The 22,213-nt window shown below is 54.4% G+C and overlaps 8 protein-coding genes across 8 annotated transcripts; 5 read left to right on the top strand and 3 right to left on the bottom strand.

Annotated features, from left to right (window-relative positions):
* Positions 1-319: 319 nt before the first annotated feature.
* On the top strand, positions 320-4,737 carry W97_06556 (uncharacterized protein; the record flags this gene model as incomplete). Its single annotated transcript, XM_007784430.1, has 3 exons — positions 320-564; positions 701-3,101; positions 3,214-4,737. The coding sequence occupies 3 exons, from the start codon at positions 320-322 to the stop codon at positions 4,735-4,737; spliced, it is 4,170 nt and encodes a 1,389-aa protein (XP_007782620.1).
* Positions 4,738-5,635: 898 nt separating this feature from the next.
* Positions 5,636-5,995, bottom strand: W97_06555 (40S ribosomal protein S21; the record flags this gene model as incomplete). The annotated part of the gene is made up of 2 exons (XM_007784429.1): positions 5,636-5,864; positions 5,964-5,995. The coding sequence occupies 2 exons, from the start codon at positions 5,993-5,995 to the stop codon at positions 5,636-5,638; spliced, it is 261 nt and encodes an 86-aa protein (XP_007782619.1).
* Positions 5,996-6,940: 945 nt separating this feature from the next.
* Positions 6,941-7,732, top strand: W97_06554 (uncharacterized protein; the record flags this gene model as incomplete). The annotated part of the gene is made up of 2 exons (XM_007784428.1): positions 6,941-7,009; positions 7,100-7,732. 2 exons carry the CDS (start codon positions 6,941-6,943, stop codon positions 7,730-7,732), a joined length of 702 nt encoding a protein of 233 aa, XP_007782618.1.
* A 952-nt stretch (positions 7,733-8,684) lies between these two features.
* Positions 8,685-13,708, top strand: W97_06553 (uncharacterized protein; the record flags this gene model as incomplete). Its single annotated transcript, XM_007784427.1, has 8 exons — positions 8,685-8,873; positions 8,934-9,400; positions 9,450-9,702; positions 9,793-11,776; positions 11,846-11,986; positions 12,039-12,184; positions 12,298-12,585; positions 12,677-13,708. The coding sequence occupies 8 exons, from the start codon at positions 8,685-8,687 to the stop codon at positions 13,706-13,708; spliced, it is 4,500 nt and encodes a 1,499-aa protein (XP_007782617.1).
* A 2,044-nt stretch (positions 13,709-15,752) lies between these two features.
* On the top strand, positions 15,753-17,836 carry W97_06552 (uncharacterized protein; the record flags this gene model as incomplete). Its single annotated transcript, XM_007784426.1, has 3 exons — positions 15,753-15,997; positions 16,046-16,845; positions 16,995-17,836. 3 exons carry the CDS (start codon positions 15,753-15,755, stop codon positions 17,834-17,836), a joined length of 1,887 nt encoding a protein of 628 aa, XP_007782616.1.
* A 348-nt stretch (positions 17,837-18,184) lies between these two features.
* On the bottom strand, positions 18,185-19,060 carry W97_06551 (uncharacterized protein; the record flags this gene model as incomplete). Its single annotated transcript, XM_007784425.1, has 1 exon — positions 18,185-19,060. One exon carries the CDS (start codon positions 19,058-19,060, stop codon positions 18,185-18,187), a length of 876 nt encoding a protein of 291 aa, XP_007782615.1.
* Positions 19,061-19,920: 860 nt separating this feature from the next.
* W97_06550 (uncharacterized protein) lies at positions 19,921-20,772 on the top strand (the record flags this gene model as incomplete). The annotated part of the gene is made up of 1 exon (XM_007784424.1): positions 19,921-20,772. One exon carries the CDS (start codon positions 19,921-19,923, stop codon positions 20,770-20,772), a length of 852 nt encoding a protein of 283 aa, XP_007782614.1.
* Positions 20,773-21,166: 394 nt separating this feature from the next.
* W97_06549 (uncharacterized protein) lies at positions 21,167-21,697 on the bottom strand (the record flags this gene model as incomplete). Its single annotated transcript, XM_007784423.1, has 1 exon — positions 21,167-21,697. One exon carries the CDS (start codon positions 21,695-21,697, stop codon positions 21,167-21,169), a length of 531 nt encoding a protein of 176 aa, XP_007782613.1.
* Between the last annotated feature and the right edge of the window lie 516 nt (positions 21,698-22,213).

Here is a 22,213-nt window from a genome sequence, read left to right as displayed (position 1 = left end):
CGCGCGATCGAGTATCGACAGCTTTGATGCGCCGTAGCTAGGCACCTAGGTAACCTTATACGAACCCAGGGCGGGCTCCGTACGGTCATCTGCACACCCGTTCTCTTGGGGGGGGGGAGGGGGGGCACACCGGGGGGCACCCCTCGTCTCAAATGCCGGAATCGCGGCCCCTACATCCCCTGACTCGCGATATCCCATAAGATTTACCTACCACATGCAGTCACTTATGCTGCCTCACCGCAACGCTCGAGCAAGGCGATGAACACACGCGAGCGATGCAGGAACGCCATCGTCCGTCTTCCCCGACCTCCCGCTAGCCATGGCAGGTGATCCCCCCCGGCGTGCATCTGCCGCTCCTGCTCTCGCTGCTGCTTCAAGTGCCATACCGCCTGCACCTCCGCTGCCGCCGCAGAAGCATTCCGATCCCTCGCAGAAGTACACGAGTGCCTTTGCCAGGTTCGTTGCGCAGCCCTTCTCCGGTTATGGCTCGCGACCGCCAAGCGCGCAGGCCCACCGCCCCGAGGGAGGCAGGGTGAATTCGTTATTGATTCCAAGAAATCTTGGGTGAGTTGCCGCAAACACTGTGCTGGAAGGGTGCAGACGATTTGTTCCGCCCACGATGCTGTGCAGTCGGCTATCGTGGTCCAGTATCAATGAAACAGTACCCAGCTCGACCGCGACGACTAACAGTGGGCCCTAGTCCGAACTCGATATCCTCGCAGGATGCGAGCCACAAGACCGGTCTGGAGATTACTGCTCTTGACATCAATCACGAGAGAACTCATGCCATTCTCGCTGGCCGAGAAATCTTAAAGACAATCCGCATCGCTGGCACTAGATGTGCTGAAGAGTCTAATCTTCGCGCAGCGATCCTGAACTACAACAATGCTGCGCATAGCTCATCCGGTGCAGGCGGCGGCGCTCGCTCAAGAGACACGCTCGAGATCCATGACGTTAAGTGGTCGCATGGCCAGTTCAGCTCTCACATCGCAACGGCCGCCACCAATGGGAAAGTAATCATCTACGATCTCAACCGGACCGGCGTGGAGCTTGCTCGCCTGCACGAGCACCATCGCCAGGTACACAAAGTCGCATTCAATCCCCATCAAGGTTACCTGCTTCTGTCGGGAAGCCAAGATGATACCGTTCGGTTATGGGACCTGCGAGACCTGAGAAAAGACATAATGTCATTCACCAGTCGAGACAGATTCCTTGGTATGAGCGGACCCGTGCGCGACCTTAGGTGGTCACCTACCGACGGCGTAGAGTTTGCATTCGGCACAGACAACGGAGTCATACACCGCTGGAACTACCGCATGAACAGGGGTCCGCTACTCAAGATTAATGCGCACGACAAAACATGTACGGCCATCGACTGGCACCCAGACGGAAAGCATCTTGTCAGCGCAAGCAAAGACAAGACTGTCAAAGTGTGGGACTTCTCATCGGACCAGCGGCGCCAGAAGCCTGCCTATGTCATCAGAACGCCGTATCCTGTGTACAATGCGCGCTGGCGGCCGCCTTGTTGGCAAGCAGACGGCCATGATCATGGCATATGGAAGTGCACCATGCTTGCTACTTCCTATGACCGAGATCACCCAGTCGTACATCTCTGGAATTTCCAGCGTCCTTTCTTGCCTTTCCGAGAAATATCCCGGTATAGCACAGCTCCAACTGACATGCTGTGGCAGCACAGAGATCTGCTCTGGACCGTTGGCCGCGAAGGCGTCTTTACCCAGACGGACGTGCAATATACTCCTAAGGTCATAGATAGGCGCAACATGCAGGCCTTGGCCTTGTCACCGACTGGAGACATATGTGGTTTCGTTCAGAGGAGACATCGACGCGTCAAGCCGGGCCCTGGATATCGTGGTGATGATAGCTATCATACCGACGAGAAAAATATTAGCCCCGAGAAGCAGAGCTTAAGCAGGAGTTTGGCTGATGACAGCGTAGACGATACGTTTCTGAGTTCTGCTTACAGGAAGCATCACGGACGCTCAGCCAGCAATAGATCCGCCAGATCTCTCGGAAGCTCACAGCCATCGTCCGAATCGGCTCAGGTCATGACGCTGGACGAAGGCGTGGATGCCGAGAAGGATTCCGTACAACCGAGTCAAGTCGCACTAAGAGGATTTGTTCCCGGCACGGTCAATGTACCCATCTTCACATACCTCGCTCAGAAATACAAGATGATTCCACTGCCGGAATCGCCAACCATTGAGTCTTTCAACGAAGTAAGACGAGTGTTTGACCAGAATGCTGAGTATGCTCAAAGAGCCGCCTTCTACAGACTGGCTGAAACATGGAGGATGATCGGCTTCTCGACGAAGATCGCGATTCAGCGGAGAGCGCAAGAAAGACGGAGACGAAGGTTACACCCAGGACCTGTGCTTCCCGCTGAACGGCGTGTCCTGTCAGGTTCTGTGGCGAGCAAAGAGGAGCAAGTGGTGGCAACACATCCCGCGATTTGTGCCATCATTTCAGAAAATGGGAATCACGTCAAATCCGAGAATTCATCGAACGCAGCGACACCACTGGCAAGGCCTCAACTGCATGTCCCTGTCCCCGGGCGCCATCACGAGCTGTTGCCCGATCTAGAGCACGCAGAGGGCCTCGCTCTACCGGCGGCTATGATCGGCTCGAACACCTCACAGCACGACCAGCTAAAACAGCACAACGACAAAAGGCCAGGCCTACCGAAACCGGTCTTTGATGGCCCCGGATGGTACAGCTCGTCGCCCGACCTCAGCGAGCGTCGAGCGACGATGGGCAGCTGGCGCGCCCAGCCGAGAGCACTGCTCACACTCGAGACAGCGGGAGGGCAATCAGTCAACGAGAGGATGTCCTCTTCCTTGGATAGGCGGAGCTCAGAGGACAGCTTTACGATGTTCTCTGCGTCTACGGATTCTCGACAGCCTCAATCGATAGGCAGCTCTTTCGCTAGTAAATCATCTCATCGGCGTAGCATGGAGTCTTTGCCGGAAAGGTGGGACCGTGACGATAACCACCTTCCCAACTTGAGACCTGAAAGCAACTTGATACGTCCAATGGAGGTTCCGTTGCAAGCATCTATGAGTTCCTACAGCAACACCGAGAAGGTCAGTTCTTCGTCGCAGAAACCTTGATGTCTGAAAGCGTCCTTCAGACTTCTTAGCTGAATTCTTTCGACTTCAAGGGTGCATGTTTCTTCTTGACTGACACTGCAATTAGATCATCATACCTCGCTCGATCTCAGAGAACCCTATCGGTCATCAATCTTTACTCCCAGCTGCATCGTTTGGCATAAACGGCGCCTCGATACACAAGGCAGGCGAGGCTCCTGCGGTAGACGAGCACCAGCCGACTGTAGGGTCAGCCTCGAGCCCAAGCAAGATCATCCAGCGGATGGAAACACTACGTAGAAACAACCAGCTCATCCGGCAAACCAGTTCCGAATCGAAGATCCACTTAAGCGGCAAGGATAGCTTCTCAGATACCTCGCTGCAGTCCGCGGAGAACACGCGGGCAACCGGCATGATGCCCGCCGACAAGTTAGCGGAAGTTCATCCCTCTCCGCAACAGCCAGCACCACCAGCGAAGTTGCAACGAGAAGCCGAGAGCGCACCAGCAGCTTTGCAGACTACGACGAGCAAAGACATCGATGACGAGGCATTGATTCTATCCGACTTCCTCACCCTAGACACAAGCTCCGATGCCGAAAAATGCAGCCCCTTCACCATCGTCGACATGCTCACCCAACTCCTCTCCTTCCACACGACCACCCTCTCCGACGCCCAAACCCCCGCGCACCTGCTCCTCCTTCTGTTGCCCCTCCTCCCCCCATCCCACCCCCTCGACGCACCCTCCACAGCCACAATCCTTGCCTCCTACGCCGACAACCTCAGCACCACCGGCCTCTCCCCCACCCAAGTCTCCACAATCCTGACAACCCACCTCCACCACATCACACTTACAGGCATTAACCCCTTGCAAGCCGAGAGCATCCTCGCGGCTTACCACGCCCAACTCTCGAGCCTGGGCCTGCATACCGCGGCCGCGTATCTGCGGCGCCTGGCCTATCCGGCGTTTCCGGCGGTGTACGAACAGGCGCTCAAGGACACGCAGCTCGGGCTGCTGTGCCGCGGGTGCAAGAACCCGATTACGAACCCCCGTGATGGCATGAGATGCGAGACGTGTCGGGCGCGCCAGGCCGAGTGTCCGGTGTGCTGGAGCCGGTATCCCCCGTTTGAAGGGTGGGCCGGGAAGAAAAAGAAGAAGGAGAAAGACAAGGAGAAGGAGAAGGAGAAGGGCGGATTGCAGACTCCAGCCCATCACCAGCACCACACGGCCGCAGAGCCAGACACAGTCAACCCCGTCTCCGCCCCGGCCTCGCCCCACCCAACCCTCTACACCGCCTGCGCGCTCTGCAGCCACACCGCACACCTCGCCTGCCTGAACCTCTACTTCGCGGACCCGGTCAGCGAGGGCGCGTGTCCGACCCCCGGCTGCTTGTGCGATTGTGTCAATGGTGCGAGGAGGGTGGAGAGGCTGAAGCTGATGCTGGCTAGGAAGGCTGAGAAGGAGAGGATTAGGGGGGCGGTGGCGGGGAGGGATGAATGGAGGGTTGGGGAGAGTAGGGCTGTGGGGGCTGCGAGGGGGGTGTTGGGTACGGGTTTAGCTACTGGGATTGGTGGTTCAAGGGGGGAGGAGAGGAGGGTTAGGGTTGTGGAGCCTGAGGGTTGGGTGAGGAGGTAGTGAAGCGGAGTGGGGCTGGAGTGTTTTTGTATTGCTAGGTTTGATGACGGATTTGGTGTCTGGGTTGCTGGGTATTGGTGTGGAGTGACTTTGAAAGTGCAGAAGTAGGAGCTGCCAAGGAAGATCTTGATATCCTTTTTCCATTTGAGCGACGAAGTCTCGAGCATTCGTGAGAGGCTCTTCCTTAAGAGACCTTTCCGCACCCTGAGCTTCTGCGAAGCAAGCTTCAGGAATGAGCTTGGCTGTCCTGCCGCCATTGGTGCCTGGTTGAAGAGAAAACAACCCACGGCAGGAGATATTTTCCAAGCGTTGCGGCACACAGCGCTTACATGCCACCTGAAGTCCTCGATCAAACTATCTATTTACATCGGCCATAGTCGGTAAGCCATTTGAGATGTTTCGCCCGTATCTGTGCCATGACGCGATCCTCCACCGCCACAGACTTTTCAAGGCGACGTTTCGCTCTGCGGCTGAGAGGAGTACTCTACCTCCTCAATCACGGGGCCACCGGAGTGGATTGAGGAAGCATTGATTAGCGCCGCGTATCGCGCTCAGTCATGCTCATAGATAGTCTAACAATCGGAGAAGGGTCATCGGCAATCACAGGTATATAGAGCGAGAGGGCTGAACCTGACCCAGGAAGCCCGATGCGGCGAAATTGGTCTACCGTCGTCTCATATCACAAGCCCAACGACTCCGTAAGTACATGCTGCGGGAACCCGTGAAAACCGTGCCAGCAAGCCAGATCTCCTTCCACGCGAAAAGCCCTGCAAAACAAGTCAGCAAAGCTCTCCCCAACCACGCGTAACCCTCCCACGGCCTTTGCAGCCCTGCCACCCTCAGACCGCCCGTCCAACGCAACTCACCGGCCAGCCTGTTCCCCAATCCCTTTGTCGCCTTAACGGCTCGCGCTCCACACCCCCTTCAAGAACCCATCCCGCTGCGCCAGCCTGTTGAGCGAGTCGTCGCTCTCGCCCATGGCCCGCACGAAGCCGCACAGCGCGTACGTCTGGTTGTCGCCCGTGTACCGCCCGTTCTCGTCCACCTTGCCGACGCTGATCTGCACGGAGGCGTGGTCTTTCGCCTTGATGATGCGGTTCGTGGCGCTGCACTTGCGGGGGACGTAGCTGTAGGTTGCGTGGGTTAGTTTGCGTTCGCTGCAGTGGGAGAGAGTGAGGGTGAAGGGACTGGTGGAGGGGGGTTGGGGGTGGATTAGGGTGACTGACAGGTCGACGAGCTCGCCGCGTTCGTTCTCCATGATGGTGAGGTGTGTGAGATGAGGATTGGAGGTGCTGGAAGGGTGGACGCGCGGTTTGGAGTCGTGGTGATAATTGTCGATGTTGAATTGAGGTTGCGGGTTGCGCGGCTCTCTCCGTGTGCGTTTCCTCGCTTGTCGGATCTAGCCCTGATTGGGTAAGGGTCTGAAGCTGGCACGTGACTGCGTCATGTCTTCCATGAACCTTATCTTATCTCAACCGCAACGATGACCAGCACACAATCAAAGCAAACCATCGTTTGATCAACGTGTTATGCGTAATCCCGTTTATGATCCGTCAGACCTTGTAGGTTGTCAATTGAGGCCTGAACTGCCTCAATACCGTCCTTGATCGTTCAGGTAAGATGCCATCTCGTAGAACCAATGGAGGACCGAGTCAAGTCCACTAGACAGCAATCCTATCTTGGTGCAGGACAAAGAAGAGGATCAGTAATTCGCCTTGTACAGTTGCGTCTACTTCAATGCATGTCCCATCTGCATATTAGCCCATCAGGACTCGTCTAGTATTCACATCTACATGCAACTGGCTTGGATTAGTTCCAGGTACTTGCTCAGCCTCACCCCAGTTCCACTTGTTACACCTATCAGAAGTTTTGTTGAGACACAAAGCTGGTCAATCACTCGAATGTTAGGACATGTGTTGCCGTCGACTCTATAGATGTAAAGTACTCATCTAGCAAGGATCTTTGCGTCATCGGAGTCGGCGCTAGCTCTGATGAGTTGATGGCTACCCAGGGTATCTCTCAACATACGCTGAGTATGTCCGCGTCGAACAATATCTAGGCTTCGCTGTTGGAAGCACAACTTGATATCGATACCCGAGCCGCAACATCTGCTATTAGACCATTTGAGCGTACGACACGGTCCAGCAAATCAACTGACAAGACCAAGGTCTTACATAACCGTTGGCTGACATAGCAGCAGGATATGGCTTCAAAAGACGATTTCAAGCCAGCGTTGCTCATCGTCGACCTGCAGGAAGACTTCTGCCCCCCAGTAAGCATTGCTCTTTCTGAATCCCTAACCCAGTCTCCCTCCGGGCCATCTCCGCCAAGCCCATCCGCTAACCGCACCCCCTGTTCCCAGAACGGCTCCCTCGCCGTCGCCGGTGGCCGTGACATCGCACCCATAATCAATACCCTCCTCTCCCTCCCCTTCACACTAAAAGTCGCAACCAAAGACTTCCATCCCCCCGACCACATCTCCTTCGCCTCAAATCACCCTCCACCGAACAACAAGCCCTTCGAGTCCGTCGTGACAATCGCAAACCCCTACAATGCCTCCGAAATAGAGCGCACGCGTCTCTGGCCCGACCACTGCGTCCAGGGCACGCCAGGCGCGGAGCTGATCTCTGAGCTCGATGTAGCTAAGATCCAGCATGTGGTCGAGAAGGGCCAGGACACGCGGGTCGAGATGTATTCGGCGTTTGCGGCGCCATTTCGGGATCCGCCGGTTGCGAATAGCGGGCTGGCGGATAGGCTGAGGGAGAGCGGTGTCACGCATGTGTTTGTTGTGGGCTTGGCCATGGATTATTGCGTCAATTTCACGGCGGTGGATGCGGCGAAGGAGGGGTTCAAGACGTATGTGGTTGAGGAGGCGACGAGGGCTGTGGATCCGGGGGCTTGGGATGAAGTCAAGGTGAGTTTGGCAGGGCATGGGGTGAAGATGGTTAGTGTTGAGGGGAGGGAGGTGGAGAGGGTGAAGAGCTTGGCCTCGTAGGCTTCAGCTTGCTAGGTAAGGGGGGTTGGTTGTGTGTCGAGTCATGCTGGGGTACAGGGACGTCTGGCGACTAGAAGGGACATGGAAGACATTGGTCTTCGAAGTTCCACTCGGGAACGGTACCGGACCCACTCAAGGTCGCAGGAACGAGGATTTGGCAAGATGAATAGTTGTCACGCGGTGTATGCGGCCAAAACGCTCATGTATACGCAGCTCAAAAATAAGTAATACTAGGTATGCTGCCTAGCCCGTCCTCCTTGACAGCAAGATAGGAATCCGCGAGGCATAGGACATTTCCTCCAAAAGGAACATACCTACCTAGTGATTGCACTCCACATACTACATCAAACCTCACCAGATGACAGTTCACGTCGAATCCATCGAACAAACCGTACGTGGACCGAGGATGGTCCTGCTGGCGACAAACAACCACTAGTTGCGCCAGTGGTACTAAGCGGCAAACCAGGGGCTTAACCTCTTTGGACGAGCGTGGCGGTCCTGCGTTGCGTGTACAGCGGCGAGGCAGTCATACGCAATCAGCCACCTGTCGACAACTCAACGGTCATGGAGCGTGAATGTAGAGACTGTAGAGACAACCCACTTGATATCGCTACCTGAACTTGCGTCTCTGAAGGTCCCCGGCCGCCCGTCTTCGTGACCAGGATAACCCCTCACCCGGTAATTGGAACCGCTCCACGCGCTACTGCACGGAGACCCTTAGCGCCGATCGCTCAGTGGCCAGGGTCCAGCTCAGCTTCCAGCTTGCGCAATCACGCACACCGACCGACAACAAACCTCACCACCCAAGTACCACTTTCTTTTGCCTGTACATCCTTTGAACCCTTGGCATCCTCTCCACCCACCCAATCCCTTTGGCTGGACCGTCCACTCGTTCAAGAAACCTAGATATCTTACCATCCGCAACGTACACAAGGCTTCGGCCTGAACCGACATGGCATTCGGCCATGCCTCAGAGCTGAAACAGCAAGGCGTCCTAGAGGCATCCCGCAGCCCCAACAACAACATTTCCGCCGAAGATGCCGAGCGCGCTGTCATTGACGAAGCTCAGAGAAGCGGAAGTGCAGCGTTTCAATTCGACCCTAATGCTACTGCTGAGGAGAAAGCTCGGCAAGCTCATGCGGTGCGTCTTAGACATGGCCTCACGTGCAGGCTGTTGTATAGCTGACAAGGCGATTCACAGCGCGTCCCGCCTGGCTTCCACCATGAGCGCAAGCCGAAAGCCCTGGCGCTGGCCTCCGACGTCGACACTGGTACTGGACCCGACTATGATCTTCCTCCGCCGATGAAGCCTACCGTCCTTGCCCCAGACAACACCAAAGACCCAAAGGCTGCCCAAGCCAATGGCGCGCCTCCGGAAGAAGACTCGCGCTGGGACAGAGTCGGCTGGGCTCCACGATTCGGCATGGGCGACGGCGCGGAAGAAGACGATGGGACTACTATGCTCGATCACCAGACCTGGCTGGAGGGAAAGCTTGACGACAAATTCTACGGCGACTGGTACCACAACACGGGCATCGTCATCTTCGCGTGCATTAGCGCTTGGGTGATAGGTATATTAGGAGGCGGCCTTGGATGGCTATTCGCGATACTGGCGACCTGCGCTACCTACTATCGCACCTCCATCCGTCGTGTCCGCCGTAACTTCCGGTAAGCTTGCGGTCGCGGAATGAGCCCACCAGCGCTAACTCGATCACAGAGACGACGTCAATCGCCAAATGGGCAAAGCCAAGTTGGAGACCGATACGGAAAGTCTAGAGTGGATCAATAGCTTCCTGGTCAAGTTCTGGCCGATTTATGCGCCTGTGCTATGCGAGACCATCGTCAACTCCGTAGATCAGGTTCTGTCTACCTCGACACCGGCTTTCCTAGATTCGCTCCGGATGAAAACCTTCGTCCTCGGCACGAAGCCGCCAAGGCTAGAACATGTGAAGACATACCCAAAAGCCCAGGTAAGCCAGTGTTCTGTTGCATCTGTAACATCTTCGCAGACAAAAGAGCAGACTTGTATATGGACACACGAAGCTGACATAGATCGGTAGGACGACATCGTACTCATGGATTGGAGATTCAGTTTTACACCCAATGACGTGGCAGACCTCACAGCTCGCCAGATCAAGAACAAGATCAACCCGAAAATTGTTCTGGAAGTCCGTGTCGGTAAAGGTGTGGTCAGCAAGGGTCTCGATGTCATAGTCGAGGACATGGCGTTCTCGGGCCTCATGCGCGTCAAGGTCAAGCTGCAAATACCGTTCCCGCACATCGAAAGGGCCGAGATCTGCTTCATAGAGCGCCCCACCATCGACTATGTCTGCAAACCGCTTGGAGGCGACATGTTCGGCTTCGACATCAACTTCATTCCTGGGTTGGAGTCGTTCATCATGGAGCAGGTTCATGCTAATCTTGGTCCGATGATGTATGACCCCAACGTATTCCCTATTGAGATCGCAAAGATGCTTGCTGGAAACCCCGTGGACCAGGCCATTGGAGTGCTCCAGGTCACTTTCCATGGCGCGCAAGGCCTCAAGAATCCGGATAAGTTTTCAGGCACTCCAGATCCCTATGCGGTTGTGTCAATCAACGGGCGTACAGAACTCGGCAGGACGAAGACAGTGCATGAGAACGCCAACCCACGGTGGTCTGAAACCGTTAACGTCATTCTTACTTCTCTCAAGGACTCTCTCACCATCCAAATCTACGACTTCAACGAGTATCGCAAAGACAAGGAACTCGGCACTGCTACTTTCGCCTTGGAGCAGCTTGAAACTGATAGCGATCACGAGAATCAGCAGCTTGTTGTCATGGCCAATGGCAGAGAAAGAGGCGTAGTCCAAGCAGACATCCGATTATTCCCCGTTCTAGAGGGCGGCAAGCTCGAAGATGGTACAGAGGCACCACCTCCTGAGTCACTGACTGGTATCGCGAAGTTCACCGTGGAGCAAGCCAAGGATCTCGATGGTAGTCAAAGCATGATCGGGCAACTCAACCCATACGCTGTCCTACTTCTCAATGGAAAGGAGGTCCACACTTCTCAAAAGCTCAAGCGTACCAACAACCCGATCTGGCCAAACGCCTCTAAAGAGATGCTTATCACAGATCGGAAGAGGGCCAAGTTGGGTCTTGTCATCAAGGACGACCGAGACATTGCGAAAGATCCAATCATCGGGACATACCAAATCAAGCTGGACGACATGATTGAGATGATGGCCAGAGGACAAGAATGGTACAACTTGGCTCAGACGAAGTCCGGTCGTGTCAAGATGACGCTGCAGTGGAAGCCTGTCGCGTTGAAGGGAGTTGTTGGCGGTGCTGGTGGCTACGTTACACCTATTGGAGTAATGCGCTTACATTTTCGAAACGCCCGCAACCTACCTAATGTCGAAACCATGGGCAAGTCAGATCCCTATGTCCGAGTGGTGATGGCCGGCATCGAGAAAGGCCGTACCGTCACCTGGAAGAACAACCTCAATCCAGACTTCGATGAGGTCATCTACGTACCTATTCACTCCACACGCGAAAAGCTCATGCTTGAGGTTATGGATTCGGAAAACGTTGGCAAAGACCGGTCGCTCGGTCATGTTGAAGTCGCTGTCGCGGAGTATATCCGCCAGGGTGAAAATGGTGAATACCAAGTGCACGACGAGAAAAGGCCACTGTCTCAGTCGCTCTCTACCGGACCACGAACCTCCTCAAAGGGCACTTTGAACTTCACATGTGCCTTCTACCCGACTCTGAACGTCGCAGACCCCGATGATGACGAGGAAGAGAGGCAAGCAAGCACAGAGCTGAAAGAAACAGTAGCTGCTACTAGTAGCAGTAGTAGCAGCAGCTCTGGTCGGCGCAGTCCTGACCACAATCGAACCGTTAGTCGAGGCACAGTGAGTTCTGTCCGCACTAACGGAACCGCAAACAGTGATCTCGCGAAGATCCTTGACCGCAGTGAGCAGCAAGACCAGGTCGCCGCTGGCCTGACAAAGAAAGAGGCGCCCAAGATCAGGCTTACGGCAAATGATCTTCAAGAACATCGTAGGTTGAAGAAACATTCTTCCCGCAACCCCCAAGAGACTATTCTTACTCCTCGTTTCCCTCATCTAGAATCTGGTATCATTATCTTCAAGCTCATTGATGGCGATCTTGCGCACACGGACTGCCACCTCGAAGTCCTCATGGACGACATGGTCTTCCCGTCCTACACGTCGAGCAAGGTGCGGTCGAAGCATACTACATTTAACGAAAGTAAGTAAATTCGGTCAAGCTCTTGTAAGCGCAGTCGCTAATCTGGTCGAAGCTGGCGATGCTATGGTTCGAGAGCTGGATTTCTCCGAGATCACCTTACGGCTTGTCGAACAGGCGGATAAGAAGGGTGAGGGCAATGACGACCATGTCATCGCTAAGCTGAAGGGGCCTACTCTTGACACTCTCCGACGCTGTTTAGTAAGTCTTTATCAACTGCCAATTAAAGCTCTTTCAGTCGCTTCTGGCACACTGCGCGCCCAAGACACACTGCCCCTCGTCCAGATGTGTAACCGTAGGCTGACGAAGTATAGTACACGCCAACGCAACTCAGCCTCAGAGACAAAGAAGGCCGCGAATCCCGCATCACCGTTTCGCTTAAGTATCTTCCCGTCCGTATGGAGCTTGATCCTAGCGAGTCCTTCAACAACTCTGGCACGCTCAGAGTAGATGTTCTTGATGCTGCCGACCTTCCGGCTGCCGACCGCAACGGCTACAGCGACCCATACTGTAAATTCTTCCTCGATGGCAAGGAGGTGTACAAGACAGCTACTCAGAAGAAGACACTCCATCCTGCCTGGAACGAGTTCTTCGAGGTTCAGGTCAGTTCACTGTACCCTACTAGGTCATCTAAAGTCTGCCACTATCAACTTTGGGGGCTCTGTGCTGGTCAAAGCTAACACCCTACCTCAGGTCCGCAGCCGCACGTCCGCCGACTTCAACGTAACCATCTACGATTACGACTTCGGTGACAAAGCCGACCTCCTCGGCAAAGCAGCCATCAACCTCGCGATCCTCGAGCCCTTCGTCAGCCAAGAAGTGACTCTCGGCCTGGACGGTAAATCCGGCGCCGTCCGCCTCCGCATGCTATTCAAATCCGACTACGTCACACGCGCCCGCCAAGGCTCTTCAACCTTTCACGGCACCTTCGCCGTGCCAGGCAAAGTCATCGGCGCGCCCGTCAAGGGCGTGAGTAAAGGTGCCGTGCTCGTCGGCGGAAACGTCGCACGTGGCGCCTCCTTCCTAGGCCGTGGTTTCCGCCGGCGCAAAAACAGCCGCGGCGCCGAAGACGACACCGACGCAGACGGCTCAGCCGACACCACGATCGTAAATTCGGGACCAGGTGTGCCCCAGATCTCCGTCGTGGATGGCGACAACCGGCCCCTGACATCCCCCGGCACAGTCACTCCACCCAACAACACCGGCAACGCCCACCAGCGCGCCCGCAGCTGGGGCACCCAGTCCATGGCCAGCGCTGTAGGCGGCTACTCCCCCGCCGCGGAATCCGGCACCGCGCAGCTCAGCCTCGCCACAGTAGCTGGCTTCCCGCCCGGCACAAAGCTCCGCGTGCACATCCGCATGGAGCCGAAGGGGAAGGAGGTCTACAAGTCCGCGGCCATCAAGGCGCCCGCGGGGGAGGCGCAGTTCAACGAGAGCTTCACGGTGAAATGTGCGGCGGATGCGCAGTTCAGGATTGTGGTCAAGGATCACTCGACGTTTGGCGCGGACGATGAGTTGGGCGAGGGAGTGTTTTTCGTGGATGATCAGGGGGCAGGCGGCGAGAAGGTCGTGGGTGTCGGACCGGGGAAGGTGGTGGTTAGGAGCTCGTTTGTCCCGGCGGATGCGGGCAGTGCGGTCAATAGCCCGAAGAGTGGGCGGAGGGGGGTTTTTGGGGGGAAGGGGAGGGAGAGTAGGGAAAGGGAGAGGAGTGTGACTCCTGCGTAGGGTGCTTGTTACGCGAACTGGAGGCAAGGTAGGCTGGTGATGGTGATGGGTCGGCTGGATGGCTTGGCTGGGGCGGTAGATATCCTTTTCTTGTTTCTTCTTCTCGATCCTGCTGATACCACTTTTGTATTCATGTTAGATAGCGATACCTATGGCTTTGAGATAGAAGCCTACTGCTTACATGCGATGCCAGTGAGTCGATGAGGTAGCGCTTGTAGTCGAGATAATCTTCACATCTTCGCTATTCAGGCATGTACCGTGTGGGTGCACCATTTCACGGCAGCGAACTAAAACTTTCAGCGTCAATATCAATGATACAGACCAACTCTACGAACAAATAAGAAAACCAACTCCGCTATCAAACACAAAAAGCCGATACCCAAAGAATTAATCCCTCCTATCATCGCACAGCATGGCCGCTTTAAACATGGTCCGTTAGCTAAGATTCCCGCTTGTGAAGACTAGAATACAGTCCGAGGAGCCAAATCATCCTTCTGCCATTATTCGGTATTGTTAAGGTAATCATCCTTCGCTTCAATCTGATGTCGACCATGCCTCTACGTCATGGGTGTACAAGTATCGTTTTCGACATTGGCTTCTCTGTATGCACTATGACCTTTTGTGTGAAATCCACTTTATACTCACGTCGGCTGCTAGAAGGCGCCATTTCGGACTCGCCGGAATCTAGATACATGTACCATCCTGAAGAAGGGACTCCATTAAGCCGTATTCACTATATTATATAGCGCGGACGCCTTCCGATAGTATACCTTTTAAGAAGAAAAAAACCCCCCCTGGAAAACCCTTGGGAGCTAGTGCTTCTCTAGGCATAGACACTCGATAGTGTAAACAGAGCTAGAAATCCTCCCTCTACAAGCATATTGTCCCTTACTATAATCTAGATCCCTATCATGTAGACAGCTCCTTAGTCATGCTCCGCCGTATATAGGTGCGCGTTTAATGCGTGGCGAAGGCATTAAAACATTCCGTCCACACCTACACCATCTACCTAATAGAACGGCTACGTTCCCTGCTTAGCTCTCTTAACAAGTAAGAGGTTCCCAGGCATCACCACGTGGAGGTGTAGAGTCCGACTTTGATGCCCGTATGCACTATGACCATAGGAAGGCTGCTGGGTAGTGCTATCTTGTTGCCGAACGTATATGTATTCACTGAAGAAAGGATAAGCTTCCGGCGCGTTAGCCAAGTAAGTGCGTGTCGAGCATGAGGGCAGGAAGTTGCGGCTTTGGGCACGTGATTTGGGCCGACGTTCAATAGGCAAACTACTCTATCCAAGCGCACCCGGGGTCGAGCATGAATCCTAAATTCCAAAGGACTCAAAGCTGCGTCTGCCAATTCCATCATAGGATCGACCGAGGGCTGGCACCCAAGTTATAGGCTGAAGCGCAGCAGTCTATCGTGCATCAGCCTTGTCATGTGTAATTGACGGAAATAGATGAGGCTTTGTGAAACCTCAGCCTTCCCGAGCATGCTTTGCGTACGGTTCCTCGGTCGAGCAAACACGTTGTGCGTGTTTGCAAGGCCTGAGTGGTTGCCGTTCGTTTACATCGAAGCATACTGGTACTTTCGATGCCATCTATACAATGGACTCAGTAAATCATACTACGCCTTACGGAAGACTTCCATCACACGACGTGGTTGAGCTGCATCAGCACAACACAATCAAAAGGCATGATACGCAAGCGCGCCTTTAGCCGATGAATGATCGAGCGGCTGACAATTCTTTGGCCACAGTCCCGACGATGATGGGCTCGATCGGCCTCACCCTTCAAGAGCAACCAACGCATTCGGCAGAGGCAAGTCTGCCACACGGTCATGCCCTCCGCTGCGACCTCAATCGCTCATATTGAGGAGGTGGCTACGAATACTGCGCTCTGCCGGATGGCGGGTAGGAGTACGAGCGGGATGCTGTGCATCCGTGTTGGTGCTTGTCGGTAACATTGCGCTGCTCCTAGTCGGTGCACTCAGCCGTGGCGGATACAAAGATGGCATTGGCAGCGTTGCTCAAGGCACAGGCGCAAGCATGTCTCGTCTCAGCACGGCATATCATATCCTGATCAACGTCTTAAGCACTATTCTGCTCACAGCAAGCAATTACTGTATGCAGATACTCTGCGCTCCCACCAGGGATGAAGTAGCTAGGGCGCATCGTGATGGGCAAGGACTGGATATAGGCATCATTAGCCTACGCAATCTACGGTACATCAGCAAGCGAAAGTCAACCCTTTTCCTCTCGTTAGCGCTTAGCTCGATACCGCTTCACTTATTGTGAGTCGCCCATGCCCTTTGTAATAGTGAAAACTGAACTCTGCTTAGCTACAACTCGGCTGTCTTTGGAGTTACGATAGGACGACATTACCGTGTGCATTATGTTAGCGTAAACGAATCCGACACTATTACGACCCTTAGTGCAGCCAGGACTGATCTCACCAACGAAGAGTGGTGGAAGATGTACTCAACACAATATCTGCATGACGCAGCAGACCTCTATCTTATCGCCGACCGTATTGGGTTCAAGCTTGATATGCACGCGAACGGCAGCTGGGTTCTGGCGCGTCCGCTAGTCTGGGAAAACAAGAACGTTATAAATCTTCCAGAGGAGGCGGACGTCCTTGTTGTCGGTACGACCCTGAATGACAACGGAACATTCCAGCAAAAAAACTGGAGCCATCAGGTTTCTTATGACCTTCGCAATGGTCATCCGGCTTCCCACTATCCTGGGCTGATCCCATGGCCGCAGCCAACGTTCATCAACGCTTCGATAAGTCCTTTGGGCATAAAAAATCTGCTGCCAAACTCGGGTTCGAAGCTGATTGAGAACAATGGTGGTCTTTGGTTGAACCACTCAATGGACGCGGCGGCAGTGGACCCGCCCCTGCACATTATCCATGGCCTCAGTACGCCCACCGCAGATGGCAGTAAGGTGCAGATTGCTCTGTCATTCATGCTCGTTGTCATCGCCTGCAATATAGTGAAGACTATGGCTATGTTCCTTACTCTTCGGGAATTATCTTCGCCTCGGATTTTAACAAGCGGCGATGCAGTCGCTTCCTTCCTCGCTAGGCCAGAGTATATTACTCTTGGAATGTGCACCTTCGGCAAGCATGCCATGAGAAGTAAGGCTTCTTTTCCACAAGACCCAGAGCCTGGGATCTGGAGGTACACTAAATGTCGAGTATCTGCCGCTGAGAGAATGATTCGAGTGGACCGCCTGGGTTCGCTGACCTTTCTGTGAGTCTCCAGATCCTGAGCTGATGCTGCCAAGACGTCTGTTGTTTGTTCAGAGCTACTCTCGGCGCTGAACCGCAACTTCTCAGGTCTATGGGCGTCTCTTTGTTAGCGTTGGCTGATACAAACAGGGCATTCCTATGCACCGCGGCAATCGCACTCGTGCTTGTAACTGTCCTGCTTGGCGTACAACAATCGAGCTTATCGGCATGGGGAACAGCTTCGTCACTGCGCTTGAACCTTGCTCCACAATCTTTCACAGCCAAGGGCATCCTCATCAATTCTTTTATAGCCAACTTCCCTCAAATCGTACTTTCAGCCTCGTATTTTGCGGTCAACAGGCTTTGCACGTCCATGTATTTTACAGAGGAGTGGAACAGCTACGCAAGCTCGCGGAAAGGACTTCGCGTCTCCGATGCTAAGGGCGAGCAGCGAGATACTTATTTCCTCCAGCTACCTTATCGCTGGGCTGTGCCTCTGGCCGTCATGTGCGGGATTCTGCATTGGCTCTTGTCACAGTCCATCTTTCTTGTCCGGCTCGATATCCACGGCGAAAACGGCCAGCTTATTCCCTCCGAATCCAAGTCCGCGTGCGGTTATTCCCAGTCAAGTACACTGGTTTTCGCTCTGGTTACAGTCGGCTGTATCGTAGTCATTTTGCTTCTCCGGCTGCGGCACATTAAGGTTGGCATTCCGATAGCAGCACATTGTAGTCTTGCAATCAGTGCAGCTTGCCATCCGCCGCCAGACGAAGAAGAGCCGCACCTTAAACCTGTGCAGTGGGGCGTTGTGCGGAACCGCTTTGGTGGTGAGATTGATCATTGCACGTACTCTAGCGAGCCGGTTACTGCTCCTGAGCCGGGGAAGCGATATGCTTGAACTGTTGTATGTAATTATACACCTTAATGGGGTGGAGATACCATGCTACCACTTACCACCAGTATATACTTGCCACGGGTTGTCGAGATGCTTCCGGTTGATCGTTGCAGTACTTCGGTATCAACGTGCTGGTCAGTACTTTGATGACTCAATAGTTCCTGCGACACGCCGTATCATTGCCAGAGCGTGTAAGCTAGCGCAGGTTTCCTAGAGATCGAGAGTATTCGAGGTGGCAGTGGCATCAACAAAATCTGTATTTGAAAAGCTCCAGGTCATATTTGCTTGACCTTGACAGACTTATCTACCGCTTCAAGAATGGTACGCTATAACAAAATGTATACACAAGCTCTACCTAGCACCCGTCCTGCTACTGCTGACGCTGCTCGTGCTGCTCGGGCGAGGCGCGGCAGTGCTAGTGCTTCCAGGAACAGTGCTGCTGCCTCCCGGGGTCGTACTACCCTTAACGACACTCGCTTGCACCACCTGGCCCGCAGCATTAAACACAATGTTGACCAGCGCATTAAGAGGTGTGTAGGAGTACTGCCTCGAGATAAGACCGTTCTGGAGAGTCTGGCTCACGCCCGTATCCGTCATGTTGGTCAGGTAGTTGCCGACGATCGAGCTGACCGGGCCGCCATTCGCGCCCGCGACCTGCTGCACGATATTCCCGAAGTTGTCGACCACGAAGCTGATCGTGGTGCCACCCTGGGTGACGGTGCCCAGCAGCCCGTCCACAGCGCCGATCACGGGCTGCAGCAGATTGGTGGCATTGCTCAGCGTGCTGATGAGGAGCGGGTTCAGGTCGAGGGACTCGAAGACGCGGTTGACGATTTCGACGAGGTTGCCCAGGCGGACGACAAGCTCGAGCTCGGCTTGCACGTCTTCGATCGTCAGGTTGATGTTCTGCACTGAGAGCGCGATGCCGGCGTTAATGGTTACCAGGCTGGCGACGTTGGCGTTCAAATTGATGTCTGCTTGGAGGTTGTCGACGTTGAGCTCAATGCGGCCGACTGAGAGGTTGGGCACGTTGAGATAGACATCTGGGGGAGGTCCAGCGGTCGCGATGGAGGAGCCGGCTGCGGTGGTGGACGTGGGCGTGCGAGTAGTGCTAGAACTCGTGCTTGATGAGGTTCTTTGCGCGGAGATGCCTTGCGGTCCGAGTGTGAGGAGGAGAGAGCATGCGAACAGCGCGCGGACGGCGCGGAGAACTAGAAAAGACGGCATGGCTGTGAGAATGGGAGAAGCGAGAAGTAAGATGTTAGTGAAGGAGGTGGGAAAGACTGGCAGCGAGAACCTTTGTGCCGTTCCGCGCTTGACAACTTAACTCATCGCTCATGGCAATTTCGGAAGCCGCTACTGGACTGGTCTTCCAGGGGCGGGGTCCATGCCGTGCCTACCTCATTACATGTGGATGCTGAGCCCCTCAGGATTTATCATTCAACCCGTCATTTCCCCCTTTTTCTGAGATCAAAGTGCCTTGTTAATCCTGGGGTAAGATCTGCAGCTAAGCTATACTCGGTATAGCGGAGCAACCTAAAGCCAACCTTGAACCCCCTTGTCCATGAATCAAAATTAACCTCCAAATCCCACGAGACTAGAAAGCCAGCGTTCAGGAAGCTGCTCAAGCACACAAGGCAGTAAAAAAATCCAGGAAGGACATGGCTTCTCGTCCAAATTGAGGAAGCCTCCCACGCAGAACAGGAGGGGCAGCAATACCGCTTAACGAGTCAACGATGATGATGTAAAAAACCCTGAAAGAGGTTTGGCAGGGCTGTTCCCGTCTTCTGTGCTGCCGCAGTGGGGCAAACGTCTCTTCCAAGGTTCCCGTTTATTAGCTCCCGGTTCCGGGAGCAGGGAAGCAGCACAAGCTCAACGTCCGGCTCCTGCATCCGGAGCGTTTACCCCTGGCTCGTCCTCTCCCCATCCATGCTATGCTTAATCTCATGAGATCGCTTTGCAGGTTAATGTCACAAGCCGTCATTACATGAAATGGTCTTGCTGTCCTCCCCCACTCGTCCAGCACCTCCCCATTTCCTCGCCCGTCTCAGCACGCTTTCTTCAGGCAGTTCGATACTGACGCCGCCATGATCCTCGCCCCCGTTTTCCTTATCCTCTCCACCACCACCCTCATCAGTGCACAGTATACGGGTTACTCCCTCACCAGCTCTGGCGACCCAGGATCAGTGGTATACTCCACCTCCTCCACGCCCGCGAATGTATCCGCCGACCCCGCGCCGGACGTCTTCCTAAATGCGACCGTCCACGTCGGCGAGATCGACATCAGCGTGTCCAACCTCACCGCAAAGCTCAACCTCGACGCGCAAGTGCTGCAACTACTCTCCTTCAACGCAGGGGTGGATCTCTCCATCGACCGAGTATCACTCCTTCTCGCGGACGTCGACGCCTCGGTCCAGCTCGAAGTCCGGCTTGAGAACCTCGTGCGCATGATCAACAACACGCTGGACTCGCTCGACCTGAACCCGATACTCGCGACCATCGGCCAGACTGTCGGCGACATCGCGAACAGCACTTTGGGCGGACTGACCGGCGGCAGTAGTCCGCTGTTAGCAGCACGGTCCTACGAGCTGGAGAACAACATTCTCTACTCCGTCAACGACTACAGCGGGAACACGCATACGAACCGCATCCTCGCACAGGATGGCAGCATCGTCGATCAGTCCCTGGACAACGACGGCAATGTCTACAATCAGCAGGTCGTTGGCTCCTACGAGCGCGACATGGCCTTTGTTGAGGAAAACGAAGGCAAAGTCGTGAATGGCCAGGCTGTCCGCGAGCTCGAATACGTCTACACGCCCTTCGATGGCCTCAGCGCCGTGTGCGCCATCTATGTTGATGTGGCGGGCGCGGTGGTGGCTACGCAGGTGCTGAGTGAGAGCCGGGGAGGAGGGACTAGTACTGTGGGGGCTGATCTGTGACGAGTAACTGGCTGGCACTTCGCTTATAGTCACAATAGAAACTCCTTAACTGATCCAATTCATGCTGTAATCTTGGGCCGTCTAAGCGACATGATTTAACGAAGGCTAATGTCTACACGAAGAGCCGCGTGAAATTGAGAAACCGGCAACGCAGAAGAAAGGTAGGTGCATGCACGTGCTGAGGGGGCCATCGAGCATAGCAGCATCCGCAGTGTCCACTTGTACCGCCTTTTTTTTTATTGTTGGTAGAAGAAAGCCCGGTTCACATTTCGAGGATCCATATCCTTATGGCGACTGCGTTCTTCTTTAGCACACGCAGTCGAGTAGCGTTCCGCACCGTGCAATTGGTTAAGTGTTGGAAGACCCTCCCGCCCTGTCGGCCTTGCCAAGGCTATTATCTGGGGTTCATCATCGGGCAATCGATTTCGCAAGCCTCTTGACGTTTGCTATCCCAGACATACATCCTACTGAAATCTTCCTCGCCTTTCCGACGCGCCGTAACAACATGAAGCTGCTGTGTCCCGGTTGCCTCGCCAACAAAATGATACAGCTCTCGGAAGGTGATCCGTAAAGCTTGCACAGAGTAGCTCGGGAGCATGTCGATGATGTTGTGGAGTAGCTCGGCCGGTAGACAATTCGGGAACACGTTTCTCGCGACGGTCTTAGGCGCGTTGGGGTCTTTGACTTGGTACCTTCCCTCCCAGTGAACACGCTCAGCGAAGTGTGGGACCCAAGAAGGCATTTCCTTGTCTTTGCCGCACAGGAAGTCTCGTACGGTCGTTTTGGCTTTGCATGGAAATGAACGCACAGAGATTGTATTGAAGATCTGCCCGGCGTTCTCCAAATCCCTCACGAGAGACTTCTCAGGGTCGTTGTAGAGCTCTGTTCTGAGGAGGCGGAGCGACAGGACCTGCTCTGGATCCATCCCAATGACCTGTTAAGTACTATATCGAACCTCCGGGATCTCGTAGTGCGTTGTTCTTAGGCCCAAGTTCCGAGATCCGTTTCCGCCCGGGTTCTGATCTCCATTTTGGCTCACTGGGTACTGCCCTATCTGCTGGCCGTTTATCAGATCTCTTCCATAGATTGAATGACCCTGGTTTGACCGCCATGGCACGGCACCCCTCCTCTCGTTAGCCCCGCAGGGGAGTATACTGATAAATTTGTAGGAACGTTGTCCTATGATAATGACGTGGCCTGGTGTTAGGCGCGCTACCTCGATGCAAAGATGCTTTGTTGGTTCAGTAGAGCGGCAAGCACTCTGATTAATCGGTACCACCATGGGTGAAGATATGTGAAAATTAGGATTAAGGAGACAGATGTATAACAGTAGTCGTGAAGAGAATCCTGACACGATGATGAATATTGCGGTTTGTCTGTTGGAATAGAAGTGAAACGCTTATCAATATAGGCGACCTTCGACCCATGGTTCACCTCAGGT

The sequence above is a fragment of the Coniosporium apollinis genome (assembly GCF_000281105.1).
Source record: "Coniosporium apollinis CBS 100218 chromosome Unknown supercont1.33, whole genome shotgun sequence".
Lineage (NCBI taxonomy): Eukaryota > Fungi > Ascomycota > Dothideomycetes > Coniosporium > Coniosporium apollinis.
The sequence above is the reverse complement of the archived record's forward strand: the minus strand, read 5'-3'. Positions and strand labels throughout refer to the sequence as shown.